Consider the following 24,303-nt stretch of genomic DNA (forward strand, 5'->3'; position numbering starts at 1 on the left):
TGAAAATTTGTCGAAGTTTTTGCAAGTAGCTAAAGAGTGTAATTTGACATTTAATGAGTCGAAATGTGAATATTCGACTGACTGCATACAGTTGTTAGGTTATCAAATTTCTAAAGGTTGTTTAAAACCAGATCCTGACCGAGTGAAAACTCTTTTAGAGCTCCCTTCTCCAACAAATAACAAAGAGCAGCAGCGTGTTATCGGACTTTTCGCATATTATGCCAAATGGGTGTCTCATTATTCTGACAAAATTAAACCGTTAATAGAAAACAGCGACTTTCCTTTAAATGGTGATAGTTTAAAAGCGTTTGAAGAGCTTAAATCAGAATTGGCCACTGTGACACTTGGAGTAATCGATGAAGAAGCCATGTTTGTAGTCGAAACTGATGCTTCAGATGTTGCCTTGTCAGCAACCTTAAATCAACGAGATAGACCAGTTGCATTTTTTTCCCGATCGTTGACAAAAACCGAAAAGCATCACTCTTCGATAGAAAAAGAGGCCGCTGCTATTGTTGAAGCAGTGCGGAAATGGAGCCATTTGCTGGCCGCGCGGCGTTTCAAACTTGTAACTGATCAGCGATCAATCGCGTTTATGTATGATTGCAAAAGTCATAGTAAGTTGAAAAACAGTAAAATTTTGAGATGGCGTGTTGAACTTTCACAATATCAGTATGACATAGTTTATCGACCAGGAAAACTTAACGTGGCACCTGATACCTTATCAAGAGCGTATTGTGCAAGTTTGTCTAGCAATTATTTGTACGAGATTCATGCGAGTCTTTGCCACCCTGGGGTAACAAGAATGCACCATTATATCAAAACAAAGAATCTACCTTATTCGCTCGGCGAGATACGTAAAATGATCTCAGATTGTAATGTTTGTGCTGAAATTAAACCTCGTTTCCACAAGCCGATTCAAACTCCGCTAATAAAAGCTACTCAAGCTATGGAACGCCTAAATATTGATTTCAAAGGCCCATTGCCTTCTGCCACAAGAAACAAATATATATTAACTGTAATCGACGAGTATTCGAGGTTTCCATTTGCGTTTCCTTGTGCAAATATGAATGCCGGAACTGTTATTTCATGTTTATCGCAATTGTTTTCTTTGTTCGGCCTTTGCTCATATATTCATTCTGACAGAGGGCCTGCATTTATGTCAAACGAATTTATATCATTTGCGCACAGCAAAGGAATAGCTCTCAGCAAAACTTCAATATACAACCCTCGATGTAATGGTCAATGTGAAAAATATAATAATATTATTTGGACCGCAGTGCAACTTGCATTAAGAACACGCAATTTGCCCATTTCAAAATGGGAAAGTGTTTTGCCTGACGTATTACATTCCGTACGTTCACTGCTCTGTACTGCGATCAATGTATCTCCCCACGAACGCTTTATGAAGTTTAGTCGGCGTTCCAAGTTGGGATCATCAAGTCCCACTTGGCTCAGTACTCCTGGTCCTGTTCTATTGAAGCGCCACGTTCGCACGAGCAAATATGAACCTGCTGTAGATGAAGTAGAATTAATTCATGCTACTCCAACGTATGCTTTTGTGAGATTACCGAATGGTCGCCAGACTACTGTATCATTGCGTGATGTTGCTCCTGTGGGAGAAAGAAATGCTTTCGAAAATAGCGCAACTGATTCTGACACTTCTGTTTTCATTAATGATCAATCGTACAATGATGAAACCGTTGCAAGCGATTCACCCGTTGATAAAATGCATCACAGCAACGTGAAAGGTGCTGAACCAAACACCGAAGTTGATCATCATTCTGAAGTCAATGAAGAGCCTAACACAAGAGAAGATCCAATGCTGAGGCGTTCTTCCCGCATAAGGCGCCCTCCTGATCGCTTGATGTATGAATGATACAAATACCCATTTGAACTCGATTTCTTGGCAGGGGAGAATGTTGTAGATTACAACTAACCATTCGTATTTTGCCTCGTGCCTAATCATTTCTATTGCTTCTCCTTGCGGTACTATGACGTAGGTAATTGCCCGTTTAAACAATCAAATACCTGCCACGACATTTTACTTGTGTTCAGTGTTCTAGAAGCGTAGCTTGCTTCATACAGCAGATTGTTTAGTAGTGAAGACATTTCAGTTGCATGTAATCTTTAGTTTGTAAGCTGTAGTGTATAATCTCTTTATTTAAGTTAATACCTGCTATCTTATTATGTTGATGTTAACCGCTATGTTTATGTTCAGCTATATCGTGTGTTTTGTTTATTAAACCTTAATTTGAGGATTTGTGATGAATGAGTATGGATTCATAACACACGTGAGCTCTAGTAGCCTAGTTTCGACCCCAAACCTGCCATACATCTATGGCTGGCAAACGATTCATCTGTGAGGTCAAGAAGGCCCGACACTGGCTATGTGTTTACAAGGCCAAACAAACACACATTGGATTCTGATTATGACGCCGTGATCGTCCCGTCATCAGATTCCGATTATGACCCATCATCGGATTCAGAAATTGAAGAAGAGCCCCAAGTAGATTGAAGCCTCAACGTAGATTGAATGCCTTGCCTAGATAAACTGTTGTTACTGTTATTGCCATTGTATATTTCCATGTTATTGCCACCATTCATTATTGTCGTTTTAAGGTGGTTTTCCCTGGGTCGGCCTCGTGCTTCCCACGACAATCTTGTTTTTATCAGTAAACGGGACGGACCAGTGCGATCTTGTGCGGACCAGTGCAAATGGTGAGCCACTGGTCCGGTTGGCCAGTGCAAAAAAGAGTTAAGATCGAACGATGCATGTTGATACTCAATCTGCTGCAAGCGGAGATGGCAACTGATGATGTTCTTGAATACGTTTCAAAAAAACAGTGGTGACTGCAAACTATTTGAAAACCATTTTTTAAGATAAACTTTCTGTATTTCTTACTGTACTTCCATAAATTGCTCCAAACTGCCTACAAGTCCGGCCACGTATTGACTTATGGGTAATTTGTCATGGCTGTTAGCAAGCGGCTAACAATCTGACAAATTTTTCTGAATCAAATTATCTTTTATTTTTAATGCCTGATTGTGTTAAGACCCAGTTTGTCGTCTTGGGAAGAAAGAACAAAAGACAATAACATATTTTTATAAAATTTCATTTCAACAGTTGCTCAAAGTTAACAAAAATCAAAATCTAAAAAATTTGTAGAATATAACATATCAAGCCATATCTCTAGGTAGCCATGGCTGTTGAGTGTTGATACAGTTATTAAGAAAACTTAAACCATGATTGTGGATTCTCGCCACAATTCTACTGTAAATGTCTAGCCATCTTGCTTGATGCTTTTATATATTATCTAAGTTATGTAGCAATTATGCAATATGCATATGTTAAAATAGGTGTGTCATTGAAGAAACAGCATTTTATGTTTACCGAAGTGGTTTATTAATGTGTGTTTAAAGTTTTCTAAAACTGTAAACACCCAAAAAAATTGTCGGCGTACGCCACTGCTGCATATGTCACTCACTTTTAAGTGAAGAGTCTCTATAACACAAATATATACGCTATACACTATACAGCATTAATTTATATAGTTTTTGATACGTTTCAGCTTACAAATAGGTGGTGTTAAAAGTACTATTCCTCTTTTCACTAAAGTTGTGAATGACCTCTTGATGCTATTAGTTTGTTAGCGTGCTGCAAGATCGGCGAATTGATAATGCCATTATTGCACAGAAAAGATTTTGTTCCTCACAACCCTCCTACTGATCTGCAACTTGACGAAGAAATTTTCCATTGCCCTTTAACAAATGAAATATTTCGTGAATATGAGTAAGGTTTTTATTTTTATACAGAGCTGTATTGAGTGTCATTGATGGTTTTCATTGTTTTTGGAATATGATCTACTGTATTGTGTGGGACAAAAATAAAAAAAATCATAAGACTAATGAGTTTTTGAAATTTACAATATTGTAAAACCTATAGAATTGGGACTGTTTCAAGCTTTGTTCAAGGGCATTCGCTACTGGGCTATGCAGCCGACAACTAACTGTGTGATAGCTCCGTTACATTAAAAATAATTGTTACATCAAATATAGTTATTACTCTTAACCTCTACAGCCTGTGTAGTGTGTAACCCTAAAAGGGGGATCATCAAAAAGTCCTTATTCAAATAGAATATTATAGTAATAACGTTTATTGTTTAAAATAATTGTTATGTTATTACAGAGACTTTTACGAAAGAACCATCCTATGTAATAGCTTAGTATGGAGTTGCTCTATCACCGAGCGACCAAATTTGACTTATCAAGAAGCGTTGGATTGTGAAGAAGTCGCTAAAAGAAAATTGTCGAAAGTTTCACCCACCATATTAGTGAGTGTTGATATTCTTGTATAACTCCACGGTCTCCAACTTATTTTCACAAACCATTTTATGATGTTGGTGATAATGGTGTCATTTTTAACTTCCTTGAACTTGTTTTTCCTGTATTCTCAGACCTCAGTGTCTCTCGTGAAATACTGTATGTATAATATATCTTTTGTGTATAATAAGGCAATTATCGCTTGTTTTGCAGTGTATAAACTGCATCTAATTCATGGCTCTCCTGGATAAGCAAACAATATTTGTTTGTTTTTTCAGTCAATTGCGATTACTTGACATTCCTTTAAAGTTAAGCAGTACAATATGTTACATACAATGATCCAATGTATTTACTATTTTGATATCCTAGTGATATCAATACACAGTCTCCTTAATATCATAAGGTGACTAAGTGCTGCAGCAAACTGTTATGGTGTAATAGGCATTTGAGTTGCTATGTTTGCGTGCGACATGTATATGTGATTATGTGGTATGTGATTGTGATTTTTGTTTGAAGTGTCATATTAGTGATTAAAATGGTGACTTAAATTGCACTTTATATTATTCAGAAACCTATTTTATATCTTGTTGGCCTCTCAAGCAAGAGCCGCGTGGATGAACTCAATGAAGATATTTACACTTTTGTCAAAGAACGATACTTTGTTGGAGAGTCTGTATCTGTCACTGAAGGAAAAATAAGGTTTTTGACTTTGTCTAGATGGCATAGGGTCATGCGGGGTCAAACGGGACACTTTTTCAGTTTTTTGGACAAACCGACGATGGATTATGATGATGATCACGTGTTTGCTGTGTGCAATACCTTTGTATATATAATATATTGTATAGTTTTAACAGTCCTTAAACGATTCAATTGCAGCTGTAAGCAAATAACATACGGTACTGTAGTTTTTATATTTTTCATTGACTTCAAACCAGTCACCACATCATTCACTAAATGCCCATCATATTTCAGACAACCTTGCACAATTGTCAAAGTCCTTCCTCTCAAGGAAGCTGCTCTGAATGGACATGTTAATGGGGATTCTCCTGCGGTGGCATGCGACTCCAGCGACGATGAAGATGACATACCACTTTCCACGTGAGGATTTCACCACTTTAGTTTATCATTGATACATTATATTTCAAACTTGTCAAGTGAAGGAGTGAGTGTGTGTGAGGTGCGACAGATGCCTCATTTACCAAAGCAAAATCTCTGACATGACAAGTAATATATTGTCATTTTAATATTCAGTATTACTGTATTAGTTTCTGTTTTGTGTTTCCCAGTGATTTGCTAAAACACTTTATTTTTGTAAAACTTAGTAATTGTGCTTTTCAAAGGCAATACGTTTCAAAGGTTCTTATCAATTTACTTTTACCAGGTACAAACAGTCCAAACCGCTAGATGGCAGTGAAGTAAAATACCTGGTGAAACGAGCCAACGGGACGGAAAAGCAAGTGTCGCATTCGTGTATACGGTCAGTATGCTTTACTTGTCCAATATGTTGATTGGTGCAAGTTCTACTGTTGGCTACAACCGGTTTGAGATTGTCCGACTTCTTCCAAGCATGTAATTTTGAAATTGGATCACGAAATCGAAAATAAAATGGAGATTTGGACAGCGGATTTCTGCTGTTTCTACTGCTGGCCTGTAGCTCATACTGTTCTATTTTTTTTTTTTTTTTAACCTGTTACCCTTATTTTGTTACACCACTTTTTTACCACTACACCAGTGCTTCTCATCATACTTCTTCTGTTTGTACATGAAATAATCCATACAACGCAATAGTTCAGGCACTCTGGGCAAACTTTCAGCCACACCAGAGAGCCGGCACTCTTGAGAGGCAGTCCTGACTCTGTTTCGAATTCGTGTGGTTGGTTGAGATTTGACAAGAGTTCTGTCGACTACAACAAGAAATATAAGCACTGTTATTGAAGTACTTGCATATTATGCAATTATTTACGTTTCTGACTTTGTACTGTAATTTTATTGTTGCTAAAGAATTTGCATCAGTTAATAATTTCCGAAAAGCATGGAAGGTTTATCTTGCACACACGATTTTATCAAAACTACCTCTTTTTTGTTGATAAACTTACTAACTTTTGACAAATGTGTGGCTGTGGCCGCATTGTTGATGAGCATACCTCTGATGTGCCCCGCAAGTAGTCTAAGCGTCTGCAGACGTTGAATCAATGCAACAAAATGCATTTGTTTTGCTAACTAGATACTAGCTATCAACGCTAAACAATTTTTCTCTTGTCGTCGCAGCCGCATGCAAGGCGTGTTCACTCGGCAGACCAGCAAACTTTTTCTCAAAGGGAACTGCGTGAAACCCTACGGGTTTGCCACCGACAATTACGTTGTTAAAGTACGTGCTAAACATTTTTAACTGTATAGGCCACACTGTTTCATTGTGACTGGAAGTTTCCTTTTCGTTCAGATACTGTGTTCGCAGCTTCCGCAGGCTCTTAATAGCCCGCTATGTTGTTGTTTGTTTGTAAAGTCTGGTTTTAGTTTCTAATCAACTGATACCATGCGCGTTAGTTACGAATAATTTAATAACTACAGTATGAGTCATATTGACTTGATAACCATTATCTATGGTAACTTTTAGCTCTCATTATCTTAGGATCATGTCAAAGCAAAGTTTGAATTGAACAAATTGAAATGGGAGGATATCTTTACTGGTCCTGTCCCTTCGTTTTCGTCATCTCCTAGAACTCAGAAAACTAAAAAGGTTAGTCCATGGGCAGTGTGTTGTCCGGTAACGCATTGGTAGGCTACATGTAGCTTTGCACCGGCTTGATGTGCAGTTGTTCTGTTAAAATTGACCGGTTTTCACCAGGTTGTCGGCCTTTTACCTTGTCTTGAAATGACTACAGTATTTTGTACTGTACAGTTGAGCTGCATACGCATTAATAAAGCACCAATAGTATATTCTTCTGAAAAAATAAAACGGTTCCCTGACATCTCTAGCTCTAAGCATATCTCTTGTATAATGCAACCACGAACTAACTGTCGGCTCATAATGTACAGGCCACTGACGGTGGATCTGCGAAAGGCAAATCAGGTACGTTTTTCAATTATTATTTTTTTTTTTCGTAAATAGTGTTAAATTTGTTTTATAAGGCTCAGTTACTCCACAGTTTTTATAACAAGTGCTTCTTGACAGGTAAAGGAAAAAGCAAAGAACAAAAAGAAAAAGAACAGATAAAGCATGCCAGGGAAATGGAGAAGGAGGAACGGTGAGAAAAGTGTTACTATTTTTGTTTTCGGGTTTCGCTTTACTTGCGTAGATTGTTTCGTTTGTCAATGAACTTTGCGAACGAGACCTTGAGATTATAAAAGTGGAGTTTGTATTTTATTTTTTCCTGTTTCACTTTGCTATGGTAAACGAACTTAACTGGCATGAACATTTTTGATTTCGTGCAGTTGTTACATAAACCCCATTGAAATGGTTTGACTTGGTCTTGATATTTTCTGGTGTATGATCAAAAATGTAAAAAACGATTGCTTTGCTGTGGTAGCATGGAGTAGATATTCGGTTACGTTTGTTTTTCTTTAGGAAAAAAGAGAAGGAGGAACTACGGAAGAAAATGGAAAAGATGCGAGAGAACGCAAAATTGGATAAGGAGAAAAAGAAGAAGGAAAGAGAAGAAGAACTTTTGAAATTGAGAGTAGAGAAAGAGACAGTGAGTATAGCATAGCAATCCCGGGATTTATGGAACTTTTTATTTTATTGCCATGTGTCGTCTCCGATTTGAAGGTTGGCTGTCTGGTGTCTATTGTTTTCACAAGTCTCGATTTGAAAACTTCTAGATTTACAAAATAGTTATTTTCGAATAATGTTTGCCACTAACTCAAGAATATTTGTTCAACAGTTTTTAGTTACTCGAGTAAATGCTGGTAGGAGTAAATACGTCAAGACGACACTTACCGAGTTTTTATTTTTCATTTTTGCAATATCTGTCTTCAGATACGTCACCAAAAACTGGAAGAGAAACGACGATTGGCTGAATATTTGAAAGAATGGAGTCGACCCCGTGACGATCTTGAATGTGACGATTTGAAGGTTTGTTCTATCATTTTGATTGCGTAGGTTTACGTTTATACCAACCACATCTTAAGACATTACATAGCTATTCTAAATTATCGACTGTTTACTAATTTTTAAAAAGTTTTGCTATGACAATTGCTAACGTCTCTCCCTCTATGGCAACTCGCATCCTCGGAAAAAAATATTAACGTTCGCCCGCTAGAAGAACAACGAAACTGCTCCATTCTGTGGCAACCACTTTTTCATCCGTGATTCGCATTGTTGAAATTAATGGCAGCCCTGGCTGACTTGATTTCTCTTTGCAACATTTGATTGCAATGTGAGAAATTTCTGTGTTGAAAATTGGTTAGCTTCTTCTATCCCTTGCATTGTGTCGTTTAGTTACGTTAATTCTGCGTCTATTCTCACCATAACAACATATGTTAAAACGCCAGGTAGGCCATAACAAAATTTATTTGACCGCAAACTTACGTCATTGGTTGGATCGTCATCAGTTCTTATTCAAATAGAAAAAGTATAATTTGTACTTTATTAGGCAATATTTTATTCAATGAAAGTTAAATAATAGTTTCTTAATTAGCCGACTCATTGAAGTTGGTTGGTACAGCTTTTGTAGCTGGATAAGTCATCTTATCACCAAGGGAAGTTTCATTGAAGAACCAAGGAATCGCCATCCGTTAATTTTTTATTTTAAATTAAAATTAATTTTCCTCAGGAACTCCCCACCCCTCACGAAATACATACGTCTGTTCCCCCTACATTGTTTGGCGATGTTTTGTGCCTTCTTGAATTCTTCAACTCGTTTGGAGACTTGTTTGATTCAGCTGACGAGTTTCCTGATGGGGTTTCATTCGGTGAGTGGAATTTAAGTTATTTCAACTTCATTAATACGTTTCATCTTGACACATAATCCCAGACAGCAAAAGCCATCATTTTTACATTGATTCAACGTCTGCAGACGTTGAATCAATGTAAAATGAAGGATTTTGCTGTCTGGGATGCTACTCTACTGCTTATAATAACACTTCTCAATAGTCCCATTGTACATCAGTTGATACCACGCTTCTATCTAGTAAATCAGGCTTTTTAACATTTGTTCAGCCTCTGCAGAACGATTCAACGCATTGAACCAACGTTGAATTAAAGAAAGGACTGATTTTCTGGGAAATTTAATGCAACACTTGTGAGAAACGTTTGCACACTAACGCTGATGATTTCTTTTGTGAATTTTATTAATGTGAACGTCTCTTTTTAGTTTTAAAGTCACAGAATTTATTTGTCTCTTTAGATCTGATCTCTAACGCTCTGATGAAGCATAACCACCATGGTCCTCTCTGTGACTTCCTCTTTTTATTTCTATCCAATCTCTTCCGGACTAGTGCTGAAGAGGAAGACACGTTTAACAACATCCACGCTGACTCCACAGATCTTGGTACGATAAGCTGGTTAAACTTAGTTTGTCTAATACACATAATTTGTGTCTGATTTACTCTCATGTATCGGTTCTGCATCGTAAATGCGATTGATATATTTATTTTATGTTAATTCTAATATTTGTTTTTTAGAACTTTCCAACCGACTTGGCGATTATTGGAATGAAGAAACACTGCAGTCATTTGCCACCGTGGCATCAACCTGGCCAGAGGCATATCAGGGGTTTTCTCTCAATAAACTAGAATTGGACAGCTACACAGTGACAGAGGTGCCTTAGATGTGTGCAAATTTTCTAAGGGTCATGTTTTTATCAAACAATGAATCCATACCATGACCAACTTTGCTTGTAGTTTAAGTTACAAATCTCATGTAGAATGCATTATAACATATTGCAGGAATATAACGTGGAAAATGTTCTGCTTGATAACTATGTTTATGCATGATCCATTGACCCTGGTTTATATAATAAAAATAGTTAAGTTGCTTTTGGTCTCTTTAACCAACTCACCATCTGCCTGGCGAAAATTTTTGTTTCAGATAAACCAAAACATGTTTTCTAAAGAAGTCGTTAAGTTGTAAGTTTTTAAAGAAGTCGTTTGTCATTTAGATTGATCCCACAGGGCTTGACACTTTATTCTTTTGTGATTTTCATCAAATTTTCTTGGTTTTGTAAACTTTTTAAAACAACAAACTTTTGTATTACAGATCTTGCGCTTGTATTTTCTGTCGTCAGCGGCTCGGCCACGTGGTGACGACAGGCTGTGGAGGTATCAACATCGAGGGGGGTACACCACCTTCGATGATACCCCCGCCAACCTGTGCTATCAAAACCCAGCCTTGATAGAAAAGCTTGGCTCCACAGCTGTCTTTGATTTGACTCCGGGTAAGCACTCACCATGTGTCTTAGCTTCCACCATGATAGCAAAACTGCTGTTTTTGTTATCATTTCGTCGACGTCAGTTTTACACAGCGGCCGTAACAGCCAAATTTGGTTTTTGCGTTGAGTTAATGTTGACAAACAAATAAATTTTGCTATAAAATGACTGATTTTTTATGTTTTTGATGAAGTTAATTTCTATGCTTCAGAGGAAAAAATATCGATCCTGATGTGTCTGAGCAACCACCTGATGAGCTTTGTCGCTCCTCGGGACTTCTTAGATGAGACTTGGGATAATTATACTCAAGCTCTTCAAGCGTACCGTGATGATAAAACTATGGAAAAGAGAAGAGAGAAAGAGTTAATAGCAGAAAAGTATGTTATTGCTTGAAGCGATTTGCTGATGTCTGACTTAGAAAAACACATCTTTGAAGCCAAACCTACCCGGTTGGTCTTCATCTCGAAACATCAGGATCTGTCAGTTGTCTGCAATGACTCCTCCATCTCTATCGTTGGCATCTTCAATTTTCAAATTTCTTTTTGTCATGTCATCTTTTACGGTGTCGTCCCACGTTTTCTTTGGTCTTCCTTTTCTCATTTATCCTGTCACTACCTTATTTCTGCATGTTTTCATGTTTTACTTATTCCTTTCATAAACCCATCTGGAAGAAGGAGCCTAATAGCAGTTTTAAAGTGGATACATCAACCACTATGCTTTGAAGCATTTCAAATACTTCTTTTCATTTTTGTCACATCATGTGCCGTTTGTAAAGTGATAGTGGAAGCGCAATATTAACAAACCCCAACTCCACTTTGTCTGAATGAACTAATGTTTGAAAAATATGTTACTTCTGTCAAATATTAACTTCCGAAATGTTTCTGGTTAGTTTTTATTTAGTTTATCGCAGCTTCCCAGACAGCAGAGTCCGTTATATTTGCATTGATTCAACGTCTGCAGGTGTTGAATCAATGTAGAAATGACGGACTTTGCTGTCGGGGTATGTTCATTGTCATAAATTGCGAGAAAAGAAGCGTACGCTATTATGAAAGATTTCACGTTCACGATATGTTTCATATAAACGACTCCACTGCGTGTGTTGCAATGCAAAATAAATCATTTCCATTTTCCACCAGAGTGATGGGTATTTAAATATTGATTCCAATCTTTATATTAATTGCTTTACAGGTCAAAGTTCAAATGTGAACAACTGAACCTGGAGAAGCAAGCTAGACTTAAAGAAGCGGAAGAGAAACTCAAACTAGCCGAACTCGGCATTACAGAGTAAGCCTTTTCCAAGAGAAACTGATTTCAATTTTCTGCTTAGGTTGAAATACGAAATTGTCTTGCCTCCAATTTTTAACTGCAGTCTCTTTGTGACTTAAATCCGGGCTGAATAAAGATGGCTTGCTGGAGTTATATTTTGGGTCAAAGCAATGGAAAGCGAGAGTGCTTAAAATTCTTTCTTCAAGGACGGCAAATGGCCATTAAAAAATTAATGCAGTAGAGACTAATTCATACTGATGAATACAAAACAAGTCCCGTTTTGCAGCAAAGGTCTGTGTCATAATCTGTATCGACAAAAACTATCAGCGGTGGTTGACCGCATTAACAGGAATTTACCACATCTTGGAAACTTTAATGATCTGTCATGGGAAGCCTGGTTGGGTTCAAAGTTTTATTAAAGTAAAAACTCGTCTTGCAGAAGAGAGGAGTTCGTTGAGAGAAACCTCCGGAAGCGGAAAACAGAAGACGAGGATGAGGAAGATGATGGACCAAAACTTCTCGATCCTCTAGAGAGGGTGGTAAGCCATGACTGAGTTTCACTTTATGTTGACTTGTTGTCACAATTTCAATGTTTTACTTTTCACCCAAATAGCTGTCAGGCTAACAATCTCGATGCTTGCAGGAACGCTTCCGTGCTTTTGAGGAGGAGGAACTCCAGGCGAAGGAAGCTTGGAGTTTCCGCTTGCAGAAGCACCAGCGGACGATAGACAAGTACGAATCCACTTTCCGCGTCTCGTGCCTCGGCCAAGACAGGTATGGAAACCTATTCCTAAGATCATTGCTTCCCGTTAATGATTATTCTTCACTGCTAAATTTTTGTAACCAGTCGTGCATTGACACAAACTGATAACGGTGACATGGCTGCTCCAGTTAGCAAAAAGAGTCTTTTTTGCGTTCATTTCCATTAAATATAGACACATTCATGATTGTGTTAGCTGAGTCTTGTAGTGGCAGCAACGTACGAGTCTGCATTGTTGAAGGACTTGTCTGCCATCAGTTCCTTCATGTTTACAATGGTTTTGCAGATACTACCGACGGTACTGGAACATCAGTTCAGTCGCTGGAATCTTTGTCGAGGAATTTATCGACGATAATCTGACAGATGATCTCCTTTCTCTCAAAGTTCCCCAAAAGAAAAACACTTTTACATTTTCATCCCAGTCGGGTTGCAGCACCCCTGGGTTAAGTGAAACCAACTCGGCCTTGGAAACTCCTGTTGGGTTCACCCCAAAGTTACTCACCCAAGCATCAGGACTAACGTCACTAAACACTACCCAAAGCTCTTTGAATATGAGTAACGGGGTCTTGTCACCCTTAGCCCTAATAAACAATGGCACGATGTCTAATTCTGGTACTCCGGTGGGAAAGTTTACTGCACCATTTCGTATTATAGCTAGTGATAATCAAAGTTCTCCAATACTCAAGCAAGCCGCTTGCATGAATGCTGCTGCCATGGCCGACCAGTGCAAACCAGTTGGAACTAGTTTAGATCAATCCGATCCAACAGCTGGACCTGAAACCTCCGCAAATCCTTCAAATTTTACTCAAGGCAAGCAAACTCGGTGAGAACACGGCTTTTTGTTTTTTAATAAACCCCTTTCGCTTTTCTGCTGTTAGCACCAGCATCATCATAAGTAGTAGATTATCGTCGCAACTGTTGATGCACTTGGCTGAAGGAACTCATCTGTCACAACTGGTTCTGAAAGTACACGACTTGTGGATTTAAATCCATCAGTTTGCATTGAATTCATGATCTCTACTCAACTTGCTTCACCTCGGTCCGGATCCCCTGCTCACCACAGCTGGTCACATTGTTTGTGAAATGTTTCATCAGGTCTGAGTATGAGCAGTGACTCGCAGGTCAAACGGCGATTGTGAAGGAGAGCAAATTACAAGCAATATCATACAAGCTGTCTACACTCCATACAAACCGCCTAATTGTCAAAAGAACGTTGACATATACGACAACACGATAGTTTTTTGATATGCGACTTAGCGCCTGGAAAATCAAAACTTCGTCATGTTACGTTTGTTCTATACCAGGTGGATGGTTTTCTCGTCTGCCGAGGAAATCGATAACTTGCTCTCGAGCTTGAACGCTAGAGGCTACAGAGAGTCGAAACTACGTCAGAAGATCACTTCAATGCGTGATGTCATTATTTCGAGGTTCGCCACAAAACGATCACTGCTTGATCAGGTAATGCTGTCAAATACAAAGTTATTTGTTCAGCGTTCACGACTCTTTGGCCAGTCGTCATCTGAGCTCGGTTGCCTTGATAAGATTGTGTTGCGATTTTGTAACATCGAAAAGAAAGCAACCCTCTAACCCTTGCCGCATGCTTTGTGCTCTGTATCATATGCGTATCTTCACTTTTACTGAATTTTCAGCCTGGTGTGCATTCTATTTGCATGGCACAAAGGCAAATTGTCTAAATGCTTTTCTTCACTGTCTAGTTTAAGGAAAATCTAGATAATAAATATTGTGGCTTTCGAAAACGGCCAAAATTTCTACAAATCTTTCCACAGTTTCTTTCTGGCAAAGGATCAGCAGAAGCGAATCTTGTTGAAGAGAAGTGCGCAGGAAAGATCGAACATCTCCTCCGAGAGCAGATATTGGACTTGGAAGGAAGGTTGTGGCAGGGGACGCTGGGTACAGCGCGGGTGAGATTCTGTGGTTTTAGTCGACGACGTTGCCTATGCAAACTCTTTATCAACGCAATCCCCCCCAAAAAAAATTTGTGTGCATCACACAGTAAAATAAAGCGGTATGTGTAAAAACGTTTTTGTTTATTGATCTTTGGATCGCCGTCATGTTAATTTAACACTGATACGTTTTCGTTATATTTGCTGTACAGTAGGGTTGCTTTTAAAAGCACGTTTTTTGATCCACTAAGCCAGTGGTTCCCAACCTTTTTGACCTTGCGGCACCCTATCAAACAGATAAATAATTTGCGGCACCCTGGCAAAACTGGATCAATTTTATGAAGTTTCTGTATTTCAAATAACTGTATGAAATAACACAGAATGAGTTGTACAGTATAGCGCGCGTAATTAAATGTATTTATTCAAAAGTTAGTGTGAAATTTGGACTTAACTTCTTGCACAAAGTCCCTTACACTATATGGAGGCACATTCGATAAAGCCACCCTTATTTCTTCCTCGACTATAAGCAGTCGTTCTCGTTTTTTAGTTCGTTAATACGGATTACGGAAAATCCGCTCTCACATAGGTATGACGTGGAAAACTGCAGCAAAAGCACAATAGCTTTCTTTCCAACGCAAGGATATTCATTTTGAATTTTCATCCAGAACTCGTCGAGAGGCTTCTGCTTGTGGATAAGCTTAAAATTTCCATCGTTACGAATGTCAATTAATTCTTCTTCTTCTTTAGGATTCAAAACAATATGAGAGTCCAGTAAAAATGGATTTCTCACCCATGCATAATTTTCCATGGACAAGCTGGGAAAATATCTCTCGATTTTTTTTTCTTCCAGTGACTTTAGTTGCCGAGTTAGGCTACTTATTAGTGAGACAACTTCTTTGTTCTTCATTTCAGAGAAGTGTGAAAGCATGTCAAAGTTTCCGTTCTCCACTTTTGAGGACCACATTTGCAGTTTTTTCTCAGTGCTTTCATTTTATCGGTTGAAGTTAAGAGAGTTTCATTTTTGCCCTGCATTTTGGCATTCACGTCATTTAAATGGTCGAAGATATCTACTAAATAGTCTACACTAATTTGGAGACCCAATTGTAATCGCAAAACAATTCACAAAATATGTTCGTATGTTCAAAGAACAAATTAATTATAACTTAGCTTTTTTCGATTAGCTGTGTATCATGCTTGTATGCGCAGGTACCCCCCCAATGCAAAAGTTTCCAATTTTATAATGGTTCGCAAACAATCGTACTATTTTATAATCGTGCTGGGTCACACAACCCGATAATCTATCACTGCAATTTGACTTTGAGCAAACACAAAATAAAATCATGAAACATGGCAATTATTATTGTAACTGTCTCCGCCGCCAGTGTAGCCAAATCGTTTGGCATCCGCTGGCTTTGATCAGTCTTTCAACAAGGTTGATAGGATCTCCATTCTGTTTTGTCCTTTGCAATGTTTTGCAATCGATGGAGATGTGGTGTGCTGAGCAGGGATCCCAGGCCAGCTTTTCTGATGTCAGATCTCAGCAGTTGTAATAAGTTGGTACGGTGACGTCCGGTTCGACCTTAGTACTTTTTGCTGCCAATTATTGCAAATTCAGGGGCTTTCTGGGGAGGTGAGTCCTGGTGAAGTCTCAGAATGTGTCCAAACATGTTCCATTTCATGGTGGAAATCTTGCAAGACAATGGTTCACTGTTGCATATTTTGTATAGGTTTTTGTTCGAGATAAGACTGTTTGGCCAGTTATGACAGGTAAATGTAACATGGCAATAATGATGCGTTTCAAATGTTTTTATGGAAAGATGGGAAGCAACGAGTCAAAATCTCTTTCACACTGTTTTTCCTGGGCAATAAAACAAAGGCTTACCGCAGATTAGACTTAAAATGAATAAATAAATTCCACACTTAACGGGTTAAAGTTAAAATAAAGAATGGGCCGCAGTATTGCAATATCTCGCGGCACCCTTGAGCATTGCAATTGGCACCCCAGGGTGCCGCGGCACCCTGGTTGGGAACCACTGCACTAAGCGAACCAAAACATACTTGGTTCAATTGACTACGTGAATTTGATTTAAGATTTTGGTTCAGATGATAAAAAATTGTAGTCAAAGTTTTTCAATGCTTTTTCCCGTTATTTTCAGGGTTGTTGTTTCTTTTTAGAAACCCTGCTTGTCGGTTTAACATTGTTCTTTGTCCTCACAGATTGGCAACAGGGTTGAGTGGAGGGAGTGCTTACTGAATGGCACAAAGTACGAAGGCCCAATTACTGAAGATCTGTCCATTCCTACATCCAATAGTAAGCGTTACTGCGTGTTGTTGATTCAATTTGGATGGCTAAAATAAATAGTTTAGGTTTTTAATATATCTCCTACAAACTCGAATGGTCAATCCTTACAACGTCAATACGTCATCACTCATTTTTTTGAATTTATTCATTCTTGATTTTCCAAAAACATACGTGGTTACCCTCATTGTTTAACAAAAAACTCAGCGACTATTTAATTATGTCCTTATTGTATTTTGTACCTCCCAAGCTATTTTCCGTTCAAAGATTTGAATGCCTTGCCAACGTGGTATTTTTTTCTAGGCAAAAGCATTGAAGACGCCGATAAACAGAAAGAAGTCGTTTGCGATCCTGTTGTGTCATTTCCTATCAAGTCACATGACTCGTCACGGTTGAATGATTCTGGCGCGGGCGCCGATGAAGCAATGGAAACCACAGGTAGAGCTGAGCTAAAAGTGACGCTACTTGAACAAACACATTCGTCTATAAAAGCCAGTCACTCCATGCGATTATATGACACTTGAAAAGTTGGTTAGTTTTTATCGGCGGTCGACAAAGTTTGTTTTATTCAGAACTATATTATTTTTTATGTTTGTTTTAACGTAATAATATGTTTTTGTCCAAAATAAAATTTATTCAATTGAGCTGGTAGTAGGCCAACGAAAAAAACAGTTTTAGAAAAAAAAAATTTTAAACAAAATTTGATTCTTTTGCGTTGTTTCAACGTCATTAGATGTTTAAACAATTGCATATTCTGTCAGCTGGAATACCACAGACCTCTTTGGTCGCAGATGAAAAAGTTTCTGTCGTCAAAGATCTGGCCATCGCCTTGCTACTTGTGGAACGAGGGGTTGACAGAAAGTATTTAAAGCAACCATTGGGTACGTATTTGATAATACCTAGTTTAAAAGCTTAGCTGATTCACATGGTCATAGATTCATATCCCCGTTTTTATATTTTACACCACCTTGTACCACAGACATATTATACTTAGTAAGTATTGTATCTTCAATCGTTTAATTTTTTTTTATTTAACTTCTTTTTATGTTAAAACCATTAACGTTGTTAAGTTCTATATGTCTGTTGTACAACAAAGTGAACTCTCCACCAAAGCTCTAACACAACCTTCTCTTTTGTAAATGAATTTCCTTTACCAGCCGCTGATGAAGTGAATTGTTGTTTTATCCAGTACGCGTTGTTGCCGATATATTTTGGATTTTGTTCTTTCATTGCCTCACTTACTGCTCACGGATGTCCATCACCATTTGTGTAGAGTTGAGTTAGGTGATTCACGCAGGCGCAAAGGTAGTTGTGTGGCATTTAAGCTTCCTTATCAAAGCCATCACCGTTGGTCTGCAATCTGCAGGTCACTGCAGCAGATGGGGTGTTGTGACCGGGACACCTTAAAGATACGATAATTTTCGCTACGAACCAGCTGACTGCAGTCCTTATCGCCCTTCTAGCACTCAGACAGAAAATTGATTTTTGCTTTAAACTTTGGAAATTAAAGAAGCAAAAAACTAATGGCAGCTGTGGGAATCGAACTCACGTCATCAAAATGATTCTCCCAAATTCTGTCGACCAAACCATTATGCAAATCTGCAGCTACCGAATTACTTGTTTAATTTACTTCATATTACAGATTTCGAGAAAGACCCTCACAATGTCACGTAGTTTGCTGCAGCGACCTGCAGATTATAAATACACTCACCGTCGTCGCGAAACTGAAAGACTGCTTTGTTTGGAAGGTTTAGCCGACTTAAAATTGCGACCATGCTAACAAACCATTTTACAATAAATGGAGATCGCTCACTAGAACAATTGACTTGACCTAAACGTTCTTTCTATGTCCTTTACTGTAACTAAAAAGTGACGATTCTAAATGTTTGTTTCACGTTACAACCTCAGGTTGTGCTGTCGATAGTAGAAAGGGCATCCGCTCTCGAGTTGCCATCGAAGAGAATGAAGAAATAGTGAGGAGGAGAAGTGAGACCCTCCTCAAGAGATGGGAGAGTTCTCTGCTCAGCTGCTCCTCGATACCTCAGGCAAGTTTGGACAAAATGAGAAATTCTAAAAAATCTGTTTGAAAAAACGTAAATTGTAGTTACACAGTTTTGTGATGCTGTTTGACATCATATTGTTGAGACCAAAAAAAACACATCGTCAACGAAGCCTCATATGAAGGTTAATATATCACGCACATGCTTTTTAAATCCATGCAGGTTTTTCTTCATCTGTCTACCCTCGAGCGGTCAATCATGTGGTCCCGATCCATCCTCAACGCCAAATGTCGCATTTGTCGTCGTAAGGGAGACGCTGAGAAGATGCTTTTGTGCGATTCTTGTGACCGTGGCCACCACATGTACTGCCTCAAGCCTGTTCTTAAGGTCAGTTGGAATGTAGTACGATTCAGCTAACATGAAATCTTGACTGTGTCAGCGTTATGTCATTGGCCGATGTTGACGCGGCGAAAAATACCCGTTTTGTGAATCTAAAAAACAAAAAAAACTTTTCTAGAACGTTCCGGCTGGTGACTGGTTCTGTCCGGATTGCAAACCAAAAACATCTCGGTTAAGCCCAAGGAAGGTTGTCAGGACTAAAAGCTTTTCACAGGTGACAGACCCAACTTGTGGGAATTTTTAGCTTTAATGTGTTTTCTTTGTTGGCCGTACGAGTAACCAACTTTATTCACGACACCAATTCATGTTACATTTTTTGGTTCGTTTTAGTTTGAATTGCTGCGAACATCCTGCAGCTAGTCTAGCCGATTAGTACTTTTTAATTAAATTTCTCCTGATTTATCAAAAGTTCTGTTTCACTGACACACTTGCATCTTATCCAGGATGCCAGCTCCGATGAAGAAGATGATAGTGAAGATGAGGAATCGGAGATAGAAGTGCAATCAGAGGAAAGCGAAAGGTGGGGGCACAAAGGGTGACATACATGTTGGAATAAAAATCATGTACAGAAGTTCTTATCCGATGAGCGATTCGTTTGATCGAATTGGTTCCCATCATGCTTGCGATTCAGCCAGTGACGTATCTAAAAAGAAAATATTAGTGGGGCGAAATCAACTGTTGGGAGGGGGCAAATTTCATTCAACATGAATTACAATGGTGTTAAAACATTGTAATAGTATTGAAGCATATCTTTTTTGCCGGCCCACGTCTCTGGATTTTGCTGTTTCTCCTCAATAAACCAAATTGAAAACGCATCTAGTTTGTAAACAAAGAAAAGACAAGAAGAAGTAATAGTTCAACTTTAGGTGTTTATAATCGAGCAGCAAACTTTCTCGGTGACCTGGCCTGCGTCGGTGGTGCAAAGCCTTCGTCGACAAGCGTGTCACTATACCGAGATTAAGTTATAGAAGAGGCTTTCTCAACTCCACGATGAATATTCCCTTAATCAATTGCCTCTACAGCATGCAAAACGTTTACTAAAATATTTTTCAGTCTCATAGAAATAAAATTTTCGCGCTGTTGCATTCTGGGTTACCACGTCACATTGAATAGCTTGATGGGTGGACAGGTTCCTTAGAACGACTTCTTTCCCCTCACTTCCGCTTGGTCTAAGGCATTTTTCATCAAGCCTAAAAGTGAACATAGCATTTGTTTGTTTTGTGCTTTGTACATTTGTCCGATATTGTGAGATCTGAGTTGATGTCGAATTGTTGTTGTTCTTCAGCTCTGACGTCGAGGTGTCGGAACCCGCCAAGAAGAAACTAACTTACAAAATCCCTCAGAAGCCAAAGAGAAACTCTTCATCTGCGAAGAACAAGCCAGTTTTTGAGAGGAGGGAGCGATCAAAGAGAAATAGTTAGTTTCCAGTGTCAACTTTATTTGCTCATAATAAAGCAATGTAATCAAAAAGTAAAAAGCCCAAACTGTAGACACTACACTCTTGTTCAGTAAATGTTTTAAATTTAATAGCACTAAAGATGAAAACAATCTAGTTGTCAAAACGTTTGCTGGACACGAATTTAGTATTCTCCTTGCAAAACAATGTTTCATTAATAAATTGTAGGCAGACGATCAGAGAAACCTGAAAAACTTGGTACCGGTACATCTTTTAATGCATGCATAGGCCTACAGTGAAAACATCTTTGTGTATGCTTGTTTATAAAAGAAGCAAGAGGTACCGACCAGATTATAAACCAATTGCAAGGTGTCGTCACAGACTTAACAAAGCACGTGAATTATATATTGAAACAGCAATAGTGCTGAACTTGTTAGCCTACCACATATGCATGGTTGAATATTATTTTTCAGGTGGAAAAGTTAACATCGGTTCAAGCAAACGCCGCACGGATGCTGTATGGAGAGCCCTGGCTGCGTGTGAGGAAATCTTGTCTGAGGTTATCAAGCACAAAGACAGCTGGCCCTTTCTCGACCCCGTCAGTAAAAAATTGGTAAGTGTTTGCTTTAGTATGAAAACGGTATTTTTGACTTGCATACTTAACTCCTCTATGCGGTATCACCTTTGAAGAGAGATCGAGGCGGTTTGGAATTTCTGGGCCTGAAAATGTGGAACGATGTACCTTCAGCATTGGTCAGGGCTACGAATTTGAAAGCTTTCGCTGAAAAACTTCATTATCTGAATGAATTATGGTAGTGGTTTTGGTGCATGTGTTTTTTTTAGTACTATTACCCTTCCTCAGTAGGGGATACTTTTATCAAAGCATTTGCACAAAATAACAGGATTTTTTTTTGAGTGTTGCCACACCAAACACGTCTTTTTCACTTTTAAAGTTTTCCTGTCTTTTAGGTCCCAGACTACTACACCATCATAAAGAAACCGATGGATCTCGGAACGGTACTGAGGAAGCTAAAGAACGTCGAGTATCAGAGCCCAGGTGAGTCTTCTAGCGAACAAACCAAACGTCTGCCGACGTTGAATTAATGTAAAAAAATACGTTTGCTGGTTGGGCTCTTTGTTCGCAATTATTGCTCTGGGTTTGCAGCTTCTGATAATGCAAAAATAGTTTTTTGGATGCAGCATTTCACCAGAAGTGTTGATTGTAAGTTCCTTCGTTGAACGTTTTACAAATTTGCAACGTAGCACAGTTTCATGCTTTGCATATCCTTGGAGGACAGATGTGAGCTTGGTGTTTGGAGATGCGTGATAAACTTTGACGCGTGCGATCTCTTCATTTCCAATCTTCTTGTTTTCCAGCCGACTTCATTGAAGACGTTGACCAAATCTTCCTCAACTGCCACGAATACAACGATTCGAGGTCAACCATCGCCAGAACCGCCACCCATCTTCAAACCTTCTTTGACTCGAAACTCAACCAAAATGGTTTGTCTGAATATCGTGTCCCGTACGCCTCGCCCTCCAAGAAAAGAAGAACATGCTAAACGGCTGTTTGCTGTCGCAGAAGTGGCCCAGTTGTGACGTTGTTGCAACGTCTTGTTGGCGGTGTTGCCAGATCATTCGGATAAGAAAACTTTCAACGTGATGGCCCGAAGGTGCGAGATATTGTTGGCATCACCGGTAGCTGACTAAACTTACGATAATTATCTTCACGTTGATTCGACGCCTGAACACAGTCAACCTCAGCCTATCAAACCCGGAAAGCCTCCTTTACTCCACTTCAATGTCGAGCTGTCTTAGCATCACAGCATTTGCTCCGCAATGGGACACCAAATCAAAATCTTCTGTGTTTCATTGAATTTGTCAATGTTTCGTGTTATTTTTATAACTGCGTAAATATTCCATTCCATTTGTCCGTCAGTCGCGTTTTTTTAGATCCTGGTAAGGTACAATATTCCATGCGCTGTATAGCTAAATGGACCATTTTAACTTTGTCGAACTCAAGTGGTCACTTTAACACGTTGTTTCCGTAGTGCAAACAGCTTTCCTTATGCCCTGTTAAAAACCGATTGTTTCCTCTGAATGTGTGTTGATTGTGTTTTCTAAGCCGATACATCATAGAAAGTTAGATACAAGGAGCGAGGTTTTCCCTTACTCACGCGTTTGATGTTTGTACGCACTACGCAGTGCACCATGACTTTGGACTTGCCAACATTTCTAAGCTTTTCCGACCAAGTTAAACATTGCACCAAAACTAGCCTTCCCAAACTCCTAAGGAAGGCACTTTTTAACGTGACTGAAAATGGAAGAATGTTTCCGTTGATACAAAAAAATACTTAAATTTGAAACGGTACAGCCGAAAAACACGATTTCAAAGCTAACTTCGGAAAAGGGATGTAGCGTTAAGAAGAAGCATTTTCCTGTTAATGCCTGCATTGATTTACCTGATATTTTTCCTACATCTATATAAATTTTCATCAGCACTAGATACTTTCCGAGTCGGCGCTCTAAAAATGCTGTTCTCGAAACCTTAATTTTATCAGTTTGTGATTGTCAAGCTGATGAAACCACTGTTTTAATGTTGATTTAGTGTTGCAAAACGTTAATTCAACGTAAGATGCGATTTTTTCATTGTATTTGACGCACGTTGTGTCTGCATTGACAACGTTACTTTGATGTTTAGCCAGCTCATTAAACAAACAAAAATAATTGTGAGAGCAATAACCAAGGTTCGAAGCTTGTAGTTGGTTGTTCCAGCGAGCAAAGGTCGTCCTTTTTACATTGCTTCTACGGCTAGCGATGATGGCAACTTCGACTGGTAGACCTAGTTATCTGAGATTTGAAAGTTTTAAAAAAAGTACAATTGATATTATCGGTCCAGACCAATGAAGTCCGAAGGCCCAGAAGGTACCGTAGCGAATGATCAACATTTGCTTTTGAAAGTCCGATTCTAATTGTTTTCAGCAGCACCCAGCACAATTTGCCGGAACCAACCAGAATTGGGCTTTCATAGAACAAATGTATATTTCCAGCGCAAAATACTGCAGTAAATCTCTGAACACATTTTGCAGGTAGTTTATTGCGTGTGCGGTGAAATAAAATATGAAAAGAACAAACAAACCAAAAGTTGAAATGGAACAGTATTGTTAATTAGCCATGACACAACAATGAAATTTCAAATAAACTAAACGATCAGCATGATCACAGCTCACTCAGAAGTAAACGAAACCACCCTGTAACATCGTGATGATACTATAAGTATCTAAACCTGTTTGCAATTGACGCTCACATTTTCTTACAGAAATCGGTGTGACATCGACACAATTTAGCATAAGCATGATAAACAACAAAATAAGCTGACATAAAAAAGACACTGTAATACAGAATGACAAGGTTTGATAAAAGTACATAATTAAGTCATATTAATGCACTAAAAATCAAAAAGGAAAAATAATACTAGTGTTAGTGGTGAAAAATAATAACAGAAAAATAATGCAGACTACATTTGATTTATGCTTTTTTGAAATAGAAAAAATTTTAGTCACAGGACAGGAAAACATTTAACAGACTTAAAT

General features: G+C 38.6%; 1 protein-coding gene across 1 annotated transcript; it reads left to right on the forward strand.

Annotated features, from left to right (window-relative positions):
• Positions 1-3,573: 3,573 nt before the first annotated feature.
• LOC145771786 (bromodomain adjacent to zinc finger domain protein 1A-like) lies at positions 3,574-23,794 on the forward strand. The gene is made up of 33 exons (XM_082583519.1): positions 3,574-3,790; positions 4,187-4,331; positions 4,889-5,019; positions 5,293-5,418; positions 5,702-5,797; positions 6,589-6,688; positions 6,950-7,057; positions 7,357-7,390; positions 7,493-7,565; positions 7,886-8,012; positions 8,297-8,392; positions 9,093-9,231; positions 9,666-9,809; positions 9,943-10,079; positions 10,517-10,694; positions 10,898-11,063; positions 11,875-11,970; positions 12,392-12,491; positions 12,596-12,726; positions 12,999-13,535; positions 14,017-14,170; positions 14,500-14,634; positions 16,834-16,927; positions 17,219-17,353; positions 17,677-17,796; positions 18,824-18,960; positions 19,138-19,302; positions 19,433-19,528; positions 19,758-19,834; positions 20,600-20,730; positions 21,184-21,323; positions 21,680-21,767; positions 22,088-23,794. The coding sequence occupies exons 1-33, from the start codon at positions 3,678-3,680 to the stop codon at positions 22,270-22,272; spliced, it is 4,434 nt and encodes a 1,477-aa protein (XP_082439645.1). The 5' UTR covers positions 3,574-3,677; the 3' UTR covers positions 22,273-23,794.
• The last annotated feature ends 509 nt before the right edge of the window (positions 23,795-24,303 follow it).

The sequence above is a fragment of the Aplidium turbinatum genome, chromosome 6 (assembly GCF_918807975.1).
Source record: "Aplidium turbinatum chromosome 6, kaAplTurb1.1, whole genome shotgun sequence".
Classification (NCBI taxonomy): Eukaryota; Metazoa; Chordata; class Ascidiacea; order Aplousobranchia; family Polyclinidae; genus Aplidium; species Aplidium turbinatum.

Excerpts from the sequence above, each read along its gene's own strand:
- LOC145771786 (XM_082583519.1), top strand. The coding sequence starts at position 3,678 with ATGCCATTATTGCACAGAAAAGATTTTGTTCCTCACAACCCTCCTACT. Across the intron at positions 10,695-10,897 it reads TGTCTTTGATTTGACTCCGG|AGGAAAAAATATCGATCCTG; the intron begins GTAAGCACTCAC and ends TCTATGCTTCAG. Across the intron at positions 12,727-12,998 it reads TCGTGCCTCGGCCAAGACAG|ATACTACCGACGGTACTGGA; the intron begins GTATGGAAACCT and ends ATGGTTTTGCAG.